The sequence below is a fragment of the Lepidochelys kempii genome, chromosome 2, assembly GCF_965140285.1.
Source record: "Lepidochelys kempii isolate rLepKem1 chromosome 2, rLepKem1.hap1, whole genome shotgun sequence".
In the NCBI taxonomy this organism is placed as follows: Eukaryota; Metazoa; Chordata; order Testudines; family Cheloniidae; genus Lepidochelys; species Lepidochelys kempii.
This window is the reverse complement of record NC_136381.1, coordinates 155,740,908-155,753,747: the sequence shown is the minus strand read 5'-3', so window position 1 is coordinate 155,753,747 and position 12,840 is coordinate 155,740,908. Positions and strand designations below refer to the sequence as shown.

General features: G+C 44.1%; 1 protein-coding gene across 8 annotated transcripts in view; it reads right to left on the bottom strand.

The window, feature by feature from the left end:
- Nucleotides 1–12,840, bottom strand: part of TEX10 (testis expressed 10) — a 130,409-nt gene that overhangs the window by 56,529 nt on the left and 61,040 nt on the right. For all 8 annotated transcript variants that reach the window (XR_012157406.2, XM_078851651.1, XM_073332519.2 and 5 more), the window contains one exon: nt 5,533–5,621. Coding sequence is in view for 7 of the 8 variants with exons in the window: in XM_078851651.1 (XP_078707777.1) it covers nt 5,533–5,621 (89 nt within the window). In the remaining variant the exon portion in view is untranslated. The remainder of the gene's footprint in view (nt 1–5,532; nt 5,622–12,840) is intronic.

Sequence of the window (12,840 nt, the reverse complement as noted above, 5' to 3'; positions counted from 1 at the left end):
TTTGGGTCCTGAGGGGCCCTGGGTGAGCTCCCAAGCCCAGCTCTGACATGTCTAAGATCACAGAAATCAAAGTTTGGGGCCAGGTGAAGGGAACGTCTGAGCAACCCGCCAGAGGGTCCAGGCACCAATTGAGGGAGGCTAGGACTGGGGAAGGCACTGTGAGCACAGAGTCTAGATGGTGGCGGTTCAGTGAGTAGACCAAGGCCAGTCAAGCCTGATGGAGCCTGAGGAATAGTCTTGCGTGCTGTACCACATACATGAATGAGGCCCTGTGACCTAGAAGTCTCAGACAAAAACGTAATGGGGTGGTCCTTGATGTGTGCTATTAGTGACATGATTGTGTGAAACGGCCTTCTGGGAGGAAGGCCTTGGCCTGGGTGGAGTCAAGCACAGCTCTGATAAACTCCATCCTCTGCACCGGAGTGAGAACAGACTTCTGCCTGTTTATTAGCAGGCCCAGGGCTTGTCAAGTCAACTGTATGAGGTGGATTCTGAACTCTACCTGAGCCTTGGACCAGCTTCTGATTAGCCAGTCATCCAGATAAAGGTAGACTTGCACCCCGTCTTCTCAGGAAAGTCACCACTACCGCCATGCACTTCGTAAACACCCATGGGGCCACTAATAGGCCGAACAGGAGAACTAGGAATTGGTAGCAGGCCAGGTTCACAATAAACCTAAGAAACCTTCTGTGGCCTTGGAAGATCAAAATGTGAAAATAGACATCTCTTAAATCAAGGGCAGAGTACCAGGGAAGGGATAATGGAAGCCAGGGAGACCATGCGGAACTTCAGTTCCGTGAGGTAGCCGTTGAGTCGGCGTAGGTCTAGAATAGGTCTGAGACCACCCATGCAGTCCTGTAGGGATTGCTGGACCTCAGGAGACCAGAGGACTGTAGCTCGAGTCTTACACATGGCCACTGCGGAGGCCATGGACCTGGCCGCCAAGTCCAGCGCATCCAGGGATGCCTGCAAGGAGGCCCAAGCTACCACCTTCCCCTTCTCCATCAGTGAGAACTCCTGCCTGCCTGCACTCCCGGGGAAGCGAGTCTTTGAACTTCATCATGGAGTTCCACACTGGTTGGCGATCCTAAGCTGTAGTCCCCCAGTAGAATAAATCTTTCTATTGAAAAGGTCCGGTTTCTTGGAGTCATTTGCTTTAGGAATTGCCCCTTGTAGGCCCTGTCTCTCCCTTTCATTGACCGCCGAGAACACCAAGGACCCCAGGGAGCAGCAGGGAGAGATAAGAGTATAGGAGGAACTCATAACCCTGGGCAGGCACAAAGTACTTCCTCTCTGCTTTTTTCGATGTGGGGGGAAGGGAGGCAGGGCTTTGCAACAGGGCTTTCACTGGGTCCATAATGGCCTCACTGAGAGGTAGAGCCACTTTTAACATGCCCACAGCAACCAGGATGTGAACCAGACTATGGGAGGATTCTTTCATTACCTCTGTGTGCAAGCCTGTTTGAGGCCAACCTCTTCAATAGCTCCTGGTGGGCCTTATAGTCCTCTTGAGGAGGCGACATGTCCACCACCCCAACACTGCCTCGTCTGGGGAGGCGGCCTGCACACGCAAGGGACCTCCTCCTCTCCTTCTGCACTGAAGGGATCCTGCAGATACGGATCCTGAAGTTCAATACTGGGCTCAATGCCGGAGTTTAGGTCGGGTGCTGCCCAATGAGATGGAGGCACCCTTCTCTTGGAGGCCTCCAAGTCAGAGCTTCTAGAATGGGGCCCTGGCATTGGGGAAAACCCCAAAGGGTTCCAAAAGGGCGGACAGTGACCGGTAGGCCAAGGACATGGTGGGCACACCTGTGCTGGGGGTCCACGACGGGGCTTGGATGGCTGGAGGGAGAATAAGGGCGACTCCTTGGATGGGAGGAGTTTGACCCAACCTCCAAATCAGCTAACAAGTTTTCCTCTGGGAATCATGGTGGTGTGGTTCCTACTGGTGCCAGAAATCGGTGATGGGGCTGGGAGGCTTCCATCAGGGCCAGCCAGGACAGTTTCCCTCTAGATGGTATAGCGGGGCCTGGAACCAGATGACAGCTAGGGACTACATGTTCCCTCCTGCCCACTGGCACCAATGCTGCCAATTCTTGTACTGCCAGTGGTACTGAAAGAGACAGCAGGTCTCTGGCCTCAGCAAATGCCTCCAGGCAAAACTCTGCTAACTGATGGAGAAGCGCCAACTAAACTATATAACTGAGCAACTGTTTAAACTCTAACTATACACAATATGAAGAAACAAATAAAAATGAAGACCACTAAGAACAGCTTGCCATAGCATGAAGAGCAGTTCCAGCGAACGTCACTGGCGTTAAGAAGGAAATGAAGGGGTCCAAGGTCAGCCAGGGCCCTTTATGCCAGCGTTGTGAGCGTGCAGCACCAGGGAGCACCAGAGCCAACCCAATGGGTACCACTGAGGGAAAAATTTCTGGCAACTGTACTCGGGGTGCGCACACACCTACAGTGGAATGGCCATGTCCAGGCACTCGACAAAGAATCACTCTTTCCCTCTCCCATGGTTTCCGGTGGTGCTGCTTTCTGGTGCCAGAGAGCTGTGAGGAACAGTGTAGCAGCAGCTGGTTATCAGGAGGTGTCATAAATATAAAGGGAAGGGTAAACACCTTTAAATCCCACTTCTGCCACCATGTCAAGGTTCCTTCCCCACTCTGAACTCTAGGGTACAGATGTGGGGACCTGCATGAAAACCTCCTAAGCTTACTTTTACCAGCCTAGGTTAAAACTTCCCCAAGGTACAAACTATTTTACCTTTTGCCCTTGGACTTCCACTGCCACCAAACGTCTAACCGGGTTTATTTTTGAGAAAGCGTTGTTTGGAAACGTCTTTCCCCGCAAAATCCTCAACAAAACCTTGCACCCTCCTTCCTGGGGAAGGTTTGATAAAAATCCTCACCAATTTGCATAGGTGACCACAGACCCAAACTCTTGGATCTTAAGAACCATGAAAAAAGCATTCAGTTCTTACAAGAAGAATTTTAATAGAAGAAACAGTAAAAAGAATCAACTCTGTAAAATCAGGATGGTTAACACCTTACAGGGTAATTAGATTCAAAACATAGATAATCACTAGGCAAAACCTTAAGTTACAAAAAGACAGGAATATCCAGTCTATTCAGCACAGCTTATTTTCTCAGCCATTTAAAGAAATCAGAATCTAACACATATCTAGCTAGATTACTTACTAAGTTCTAAGACTCCATTCCTGTTCTGTCCCCGGCAAAAGCCTCACCCAGAGAGACCCTTTGTTTCTCCCTCCCTCCAGCTTTTGAAAGTATCTTGTCTCCTCACTGGTCATTTTGGTCAGGTGCCAGCGAAGTTATCCTAGCTTCTTAACCCTTTACAGGTGAAAGGGTTTTTCCTCTGGCCAGAAGGGATTTAAAGGTGTTTACCCTTCCCTTTATATTTATGACAGGAGGATTGGGTGGGTTTTTTTATTTTAACTATTTTTAAAAAAAATATGGGCAAACAAGTAAATGTATAGATATTTAATTGTGGAATTTGACTGTCAGAGTTAAAAGGAAACATATGTATATTCAATTTAGTTACTTATGAAAGTCTGGAAGTAAACTGGGCAGCAGGGGGCATGCAGTTAGTGAGAGGAGGCTGTGCAGAGAGTCTGGGGAGAACAGGAAGAAGAGGAGTCTGCAGAAGGACCATAATGGGCAAGTAGCTAAAAATGCAGGATTCAGGGTCAATGTGGAATGAGGCCAGGAATGTATATTTGGTCAGGAATGTGAGAAGAGGTTCATATGCAGGGGGCTCCTGTGTTGGTGAAATCAGGACTGTGCACTGGTCTTGGGGACTGGAATTGGGAGCCCTGTCCCTTTGTGCCAAGGGATCAGTGAGTGAAAGGCTACACACAACAGCACTACTGCCTCAGCTCCATTGTGCACTCAGGCAACATCACTGGGGCCATAAATTGCAGACATCAGTCCTCAGAGACTGATTACCTCCCCAATTCTCAGGCCCCTCTCTTTGGATACCACCCATCTCTCCTCAATACAATCCTTCATCCCTCCCAAAGCCACACATATCTGTTTCCCTCTGCTCCTCCCCATACCCCACTCTATCCCCAACCCCTCATTGTCCCCCCTCAGCTCCCAACACCAGGAAGCAGCACTGTGGGGAGCCTTGGGAAGGCATAGAGATGAGCAAGAATACGATCGGGGCAGAAATGCACAAATGGGAGGAGGAGAAATTTGAAGCTTGTTTTTCCATTAAGATTATTCAAGATTTAAAAAGCTTTGAAGAATGCCAAGTTTCTTAGAGAACACATTTAAAAATAAATTTTAATTCAAATTTTCAGAAAACTTTTTGTTCTGTAACTCAAATAAAGTAAATGCAGTAATTTTATCAAAGATATGTTGTATTCTTAATATAAAGCAAAGAAGTTGAAATGCTGCTTTAAGTGTAAAATGCAGTTCATCATTAACTCCAGAGTCATGACCAGAGATTCCATAAGATCACCACCAGGGGAAAAAAAAAAGGCATTGAAGTGGGAGGTGCTGCTGTGCCTATTTTTATAAGAGCTGTTTCAATGCACACAACAAGGCACAAAGCCCATCTTAGGCTAACAGCTTTTCACATTTCTGCAATCCATGTGGCATAATGCTCAGCTCCAAAAGTGGAGAACAAAAGCAGCTGGGATCTGCAAAAGCAATTTCACAAAAGGAAAATTGCAATATCCAGTTTCACATGTGTGAAATATCTATTGTTGCATTAAGGATGCACAGTACACTAGTTTTCACACTAATAATTTCTCCCTCTGATTGAGGACTACGTACATGCTAAATATGAAATCTGAAATCCAAACTGCTTCTTTGCGACTCATGCACAAAACCTCACTCCCCATCTTGGTCTGCCAGATTTAACCATCCAGACACTCTGTAGAGCACATCTTTTATCCTCTTTGTTTGGGAAAAATCTTGGGACTTGACTTTTATTTGCATCGGTGTTCAGTGGTTAGTAATAATTCTGTTTGTCTAAAGAGCACTGGAAGCCCACTCTATTGTGCTCATTAATTCTATTATCAATCAAAATAAATAAAGCAGTTACGCAATTCACTTAAAGCAGGAATAATTTCTTTTTCTTGCTCAAATAATTCAAACATTGCTGAATAGATTTCCTTTAAGTTTTCAAAAAGAAAACATAGGACCGTAGGGTGAGAAGGGACCGTGTCATCTAGTCTAACCCCCTGCCAAGATGCAGTACATATCTGTGTACTGAAACAAAATATGAAAAATATTCAGTCCACATGGCAATTGAGAGTGAAAGAGTAAGCCATTAAAAATAGAAAATAAGAATGAAAGTGCTTTCTCACCCATAACCAAAGCATATCACAATGCTAGAATTTCTGATCTTTTTTCCATTGTGTACAAGTATTTAACCCATATTTAATATTCATCATTAATCTACTTTATACAGTAATTATACTAAATGAGATTCAATATCACTATCACAATCAATTTCATGTTCTTAATTTCAATTTATAAAATTCAAAGGGATTGCCTGTAAGTGTCGAAAACAAGAAGCTGAAGTAGTCCACATCGTTCACTGAACTGTCCTGCACTTGGCATTTCCATCCAGCAAAGGAAGATCTATTTAAAAACAAAAACAATGGGAGGGCTATTATAAAACACTATAATTAAAAATACACTTTTGGAAATCACACATTAATATAATCAATTTAAAAATCAAATCAGTATGTGTTATTTTTAGCAAACCCATCCCTCAACTGTTAAAGTAAAACTTATACCAGCTTCACACAATTTTATTTGCCTATTGGGTGTTTTGTTTGTTGTTTTTAAATGGATAATAGAAAACTTTCCTCCTCCATGACTGTCATCAAAGGTGGCCTGTAGATTGTGTTCCTGAGGCGGTAAATTTTCATAACTACTGATACAACACTTATGGGAAAAAATAGCAGCCACCAGACACAATAATTTCGACCAATTATATTTTACCTGGAACCTTATTTTACATTTGATGTTATAGATTTAAAGTAAAACAAATTTTTTTTAAATTAAGAAGTCACTATTTTGGAAGGCCAAGTTATACTTTTCATTATATTCAGTAACTTTAAAATATCTCTTTATGCAACAATGGAGTCCATTAAATAGTAGTGTCAGCATATAATTAGAATGGATAAGGATCTTAAACACAGGAATTATAATAGAAAAACATACAGAGAAAAGAGACCCAATGTAAAACTCGTTTTGAAGTTTCTCATGGTGTTAGATTTTTAACTAGGGAAGACATAATGCAGAGCTAATAGCACCACCTATTAAGGTTGCCCAAGACTTCCTGTTATAAGACTCTGTTTTCAGTTGCTTATAACTTTGTCAAACTAATTATTTGGGTTGAAATTTCCCATGCTGAGTGTCTGCCTTAGCCAAAATGGTTCAGCCATCTACAAGAATGAGGTTCGGGGGAATACATGTTGTTTTGCCCATGTTAACTTCTGGTGACCTGTTCTTTGAGAAGCTCTAGCACCCCCCAAGACTTGGGGCAGAAACCTGAAACTTGGCAAGGGGTGGCCTATTTGTCAGGGATGTGACTTTTCCTGCCACCATGAAAATCCACCCAAATTTGGCCAAGTTATAAGCCTTTGAGAAAATTGCAGTTCACACACGCTCAGTAAAGAGATGCTAGAATCTTCGTAGCTTAATTCCCCAAACATTCTGCCTGCCCAAAGCATACTCCATCCCAGGGCTTCAGGGTTTCTGTGCAATTACAGCATTGGACAGTTCTAACCCATGCTGGGCCCTGATCCAGGTACCAGAACGGTGAACAGGGAGCCAGTCTCTCTTTTCGTTTCAATGCACCCTTTGCCGATTCCCAAGTAGCTTGGAGAGGGAAGTTGCCTGAATTGCATACAGAGGAGACAAGAGCTGTACATGGGGAGCATACACAGGGACAAGGAGCCTGCGAGATAAAGGGACCTCAGAGCCAGCCCTGGACAGGCAAAGAGACTGGAACTGGGAGTCGGGGGAAGCAGAGAAAATTGAGACTAGATGGGCAAGGAGACAGGGTGTCAGGGAGGGAAAGATTTATTGGATAAACACCAATTTCCTTCTTTTTTTTCCCCTGGGGGTGTTTTATTGGTAGTCAAAAATAGAGAAGACCAAAACCAAAAATCAGAAGCCCTTCCTGCAGTGGAAGCCCATATGTCTCCTGGTGAAGACAATGGCAGACTTCAGGGAGGACAGCTCTTTATTCAATGACAGGGAGGAATCTTTTCCATGACGGTGAGGAGTAGACCTCTAGAGGTTGTGCCAAGGGGTAAGGTGCCCTGGTTCTTCCTACTCTCAACCACCAAGGCCAGGATCAATGCTGAGAGGTGTGACAACAGAGCCAGAGCTGCGCTGGTTGAGTCCAGAGTTGCAGGCTGCTCCTTCTCTCCAGTCCATGATGCTGTGCAGGGCTTGAAGGATTTCCCTCCAGAGGCTTTGCCGTATCAGTCCTTACGGGAAGGCACTGAACTCCTGCCTTGGTCTCAGAGAGCCCATTTCAGGGCCTGACTTCAACACTGGAAGTGATGGTGATGCTGACTTTGACATCAATGTGGAGGTCAGGTCAGGCGCTGGGGTGCTGATGCCAGATCTTTAGTCATTGCTAACTTCTCTGCATCAGCCTTAGGTATCACCTGCCTGCTTGACAGGACACAGAACAATTTTGGCTTGTCCACTAGTACAATTCGTGTGCATGTGTGACTTGTTCATACTTATGGAGAAGGACAAGCATACCAAACATCTGTCTGGAATGTGCAATTCCCTCAGGCAGAACAGATGCCTACTGTGACCATCCTTCAGGGGGATTAGTCCATCACAGCACAGACAGGGCTTGAAGCCCACAGGTTTTAAGTCCACTGTTTTGAAGAGCCCTACAGAGGGAGCATAAAATCACAAAGGTCAAAAATAAGAGATCACAAGTAGTTCTGTAGATTTTGCAGAATTTAGCCTGAGCTAGGAACTAGCAGGTCAGACACTGTGATGGTGTCGGGACTCACCACCGCAGTGCCTCCTGCTGTACACTCTGGGAATTAGCTCAGTTCTGAGCACCGTCTGTCGGTGGTGTCCCGTCTGTCTCTTGTCCTGCTGGCATCTGGACTCGCGTTGCTCCTTGCTCCGTGGCGTCCTCTTCAGGACACTGCCTCCAGCAGTGCCCCCAAGTCCACACTCACCCCCTTCGGGGGGGGGAGGGGGGGGTAGGGTGGTTAACAGCAGTCTTTTCTCTTCACCCCAGCCGCAGTGGCCAACCACATCCCCAAAGTCTAACTTCTATCAGGGGTTGGGTGCAGTCCGCTATGGCCACTCCTAACAGCCGGGTGTAGTACAAGGGGGAAGCGGGGAACCCAGGCCCGCCCTCTATTCTGGGTCCCGGCCCAGGGACCCTCTGGCAGCAGCCTCCCTGCCCTCCTTCGCTCCCCTTGTTCGCCTCTCCTCCCTTGGCCACTTCCCCTTCGGCCAGCTTGCACTTGTGGGCCCTTCTATCAGGACCTGCAGCCTGGCGGGTATTGGGCTGGAGCTCTCCTCAGCTCCCCCAAGCCTGCCCAGCACTGCGCTGTCCTGGGTGCTGGTCTCCTTCACTCAGGTGACAGACCTTCTCCCTTACAGGTCTGAGAGACGCTGCCTGCTCCCTTCCTGGGCAGCCTTTATATAGGGCCTTGCCTAGCCCTGATTGGCTGGCTGTAATACTGGCCCTGATTGGCTCTCTAACAGGCCCTCCCTGATTGGCTGCCGCCTTGTGCAGCCGCTCTGGCCTGTTGTAGCCCAACCTGGCATGGGGGTGGGGCACCGCCCCACCACAGACACATACCAGTTTCATCTTACTGCCACTATGAGACAAACCTTTCCATCCCTGCAATCCCCTCCCTCATTCACTATACAGCTTCCAACTTCTGCAACAAATGAGGAAGGGGTCCCATCAAAAACAGTTTCTTTTCTTTCACAATACAATCCTTAGTCATCATAAGATCAGGTCCATCCAGTGCAGTGAACGAGGGAGGAATCTGTTGTAATCATTGGGTTTACAACTTTACCTCATTTATGAGTTCGACTGTAAAAAGTGAGGGAAAATTTATAAAATGCCACAAAAACCTATAACAAATGCTGATGGGAAGAGGTTCAAAAGCAAGAGAGAAAGACTGAATTAGTCCAAACAAAAAGGTCTAGTGATAGAACAAGGACTGTGTTAAGATCTTGTCTAGTAAACAAGAATACTGTAAAACCAAAATGAGTGAACCAAATTCGGGGTGTCAAATAAGGCCTCACTGATGGAAAAAATAATAAGAGGATGCACTATTCCATGCATCACTTCCCTTTGGGGTCCTTAAACAAAGAGATCTTGGGGAGAAAAACTGGCTATTGGAGTGAGCTTCATTACCGTGGCTTCCACACCCTGGAACCCCAGGCCTTCTTCATCCTGATCCTGAGAGACTTCCCAGCTAGACCAGGCCTGAAAGAGGGCCCCACATAACATCGTAACTTCTACCATCAGTGGCTGAATCCCAACCACCACCTGGGATCTGAGACTCTCTCTCGTCAACCCTACCCTCTCATGTCCTTTTTCTTCCCTATCACTGTTTCTTATCTCTCTCCTTTATTCATTCGGTCTAATAAGAATCTGACTTAGCCAACCAAGATTGTATATTCTGCAACATTGTTGTGAGCCTGTGACCAGAAAGAAGCAGCTCAAAGCAATACCCTTAATAGTCCAATGCTGGTACAAGTTGCCAGGTCTCAAAGCGGCAGATAAGACAGCATGCTGTGCGAGTGTTTTTCCAACAATGAGGTGGCAAGGGAGACTCAACACCAGAGACAGAAGCTGCATTTTCTCTGTTTGCTATTCTTTTCTCTCCCCTTTTGTTTTGCCTTCTTAGGAAATGGGATTGGATTTAAACACCACCACCAATAACAACAGCTCCAGCCCATCTTTTCCCCCAAAAGGACAGTAATTACCATCTTTAATACCATCTACAAGACTGGCCTGCTTCTTTCTAAAGTCTCTCTTCAGCAAAAGGGAAAAAGGAATGTTGTTAATATGAAAGCTTTACTTAATATTTTACATTTCAAATGCTTTAACTGTTTCTTCCTTCTTTTCCTGCAGCCTTAATAAAAGGTTAAAGAGATTTTAAATGGTGTGGTTGCCATGGCACTAAGCAGGCTGAAGTCTGTACAACAAACCCTAAATCTTGTTTAAAACTGTTTAATGTTGGACAGTGACAGGCTTATGTTAACACTTTTGACTCTTTGGGCCTCTTTACTCCTTCTCAATGAACACAAGTCTCATGGAAAAAATATGTGATTATATAATTAAAGACTGTATCATAATACAAATGCACAAGAGAGCCACACTAAAGTTGCACAAGCAACCTTTGTTCTGACATTTCCTAACTTTTGATTATTAAAGTTGTAAAGTCAAGCAATGTTATTTTAACAGGTTTTTGTATGTAATTATCAAATGCACAGAACATGGTCTAAGAGCCAGGAGATTTAGGTTCTATGTCTGGCTCTCCATTTACTGTGAGACTTCAAGTCATTCATTTACGCTCTCTGTGCCTCAGTTCGCTCATCTGTACAACAGATGACTTATCTGAGGATGGGTCTAGGCTGTTCTCAGTGGTGGCAGATGACAGAACAAGAAGCAATGGTCTCAAGTTGCAGTGAGAGAGGTCTAGGTTGGAAATTAGGAAAACTATTTCACTAGGAGGGTGGTGAAGCACTGGAACGCTTTATCTTGGGAGGTGGTGGAATCTCCATCCTTAGAGGTTTTTAAGGCCCAGCTTGACAAAGGCCTGACTGGGATGATTTAGTTGATGTTGGTCCTGCTTTGAGCACGGGGTTGGACTAGATAACCTCCTGAGGTCTCTTCCAACCCTAATCTTCTATGATTCTATTTGCCAGAAGTATGTGAAGTTTAATTAATTGTATGGGAATGCTTTGAGAGCTTCAGATGAAAGGTTCTATAGAAGCCCAAAGTATTAGTATAGCCAAATATTGTGATGCTAATATATGCTGTGTGAAGCTAATCTATAAATTAAATACAAGACTAATATGGTCACCCTTTCCATAGGATTTAAGTATCTAGTTAAAACTATTACTTTTTGAGATTCATGGAGGTGATTAGGAAATGGGATCAAAATGTTCAATATAAAGAAAAACCTCAATTTCAATGAATAAATGTAGATGCATTACAAACAGGGGAAAATAGCAAACTATCTTGCACACAAATTGTAGTGAAATATATTAATACTTACACATATAGTTTTCAGTTATTTGTGAATTTCTAAAAATATATTTAAATACTGCTCATAATTTAAAAGTTAGAAATATTTAACTCTTAAAACATGCCTTCTGTACTCTCCAATACATGGGGGAGGAGATATAGTTAAATGTAAGTTTTAGTTTCCATTTTTTGAATAAATTCGTTTTATCAAAGATAGGAATCTAACTGTTACAGAACTGTTGATGAGCGGGACCTCTTCAATCATCTAGCCCAAACCCTAAATTAACTATGATAAACGGTACACTATAATTTCCATAATTTTATCTAATCTCAATGAGAATCTCTCTATTGAGCATGTTGTAACTGCATCATTAGGCAACCAGTTCAACAGACCGATTGTTATTAAAAATCAAAGTTGAATCTTATTAACTTAAGCTCACTGCTTCTTTTGCTATTCATGTCACAGATTTTCCAGGTAGCAGCAGTTGTCAAAAGTCTCTTTTCTCACTTGTATTTGGCAAGAAAGTTGTGACCTTTTCTTTCAGATGCAGCCCTTGCTACTTTTATCCATGCCTTTATAATCTCCACTTTGCATTACTGGAATATACGCTATAGGACTGTATCTCAAAACCACTTGGAAACTGCAGTTAGTGCGGAATGTGGCTATATCCCAAAAGGAGTCCATTATATTCATGCTCTGTGATCTACGCTCGCTATCAAACGATTTCTGAGTGAAGTTTAAGGTGTTGATTTTAAAGCCCTACCTGGGTCTTAGCTATTTCTGAAACAACTCTTTCCATGTGATACCGTGGCAGCTGCAACATACAAGGTGCTTGAGATAACAAATCCCTAGCTTAAACGGGAGGAGATTGGTGTTCTCAATTCTGCAGTACACTCTCTTACCCTCTTCCAGGCAGCCAGAGCTCAGATGTACTGACAGGAAATGTAGCAATTCAAAAATATTCATTTGCACTTTGAAATCCCTTACCTCTCCCACCATCATCTTTACTTGTGGTGACAAACTTTTACTCTCCAAAAACTGACTAACAAATACGAAAACTACCTCATTTCTTTCAAAATAACCCACAAATTAATGAGAGAAAACAGCAGAAATAGTACTGTTTAAGACATGCATGAAAGAGGTGCTGAGGCAGACTCACAGCAGCTGCTGAGGCACACACATGCTACATATAGAACTCTTGGACACATTCTTCACAAATATGGTCAAATCTTTCAATAAGCCCTGTAGCTGAGGCATTATAGGCTACCTTTCAAACATATGCATCTGAAAGGCACATACAAAATGTGCAAATGGACACATATGGTAACTGCTCACAATTACATTTTCAGTGGAACAGGTACACAGGTGAAGTTTATGCATTAAAGGAAAGAACTAAGATAAATGGTTTTAGGACATAGGGTGTAGGCCATTTGTGCTTGCATATAATTTAACATAATTAGGGATGCAAATTCTGCTACTAGTTTAGTCAAGGGTAGTTAGGGCTTGTCCACAGAAGAAAGTTGCACTGGATTATCTAAGTCAGCCAGCACCTATCAGACAAGGGAGATATTGCTCAGAAGCCTGCAACT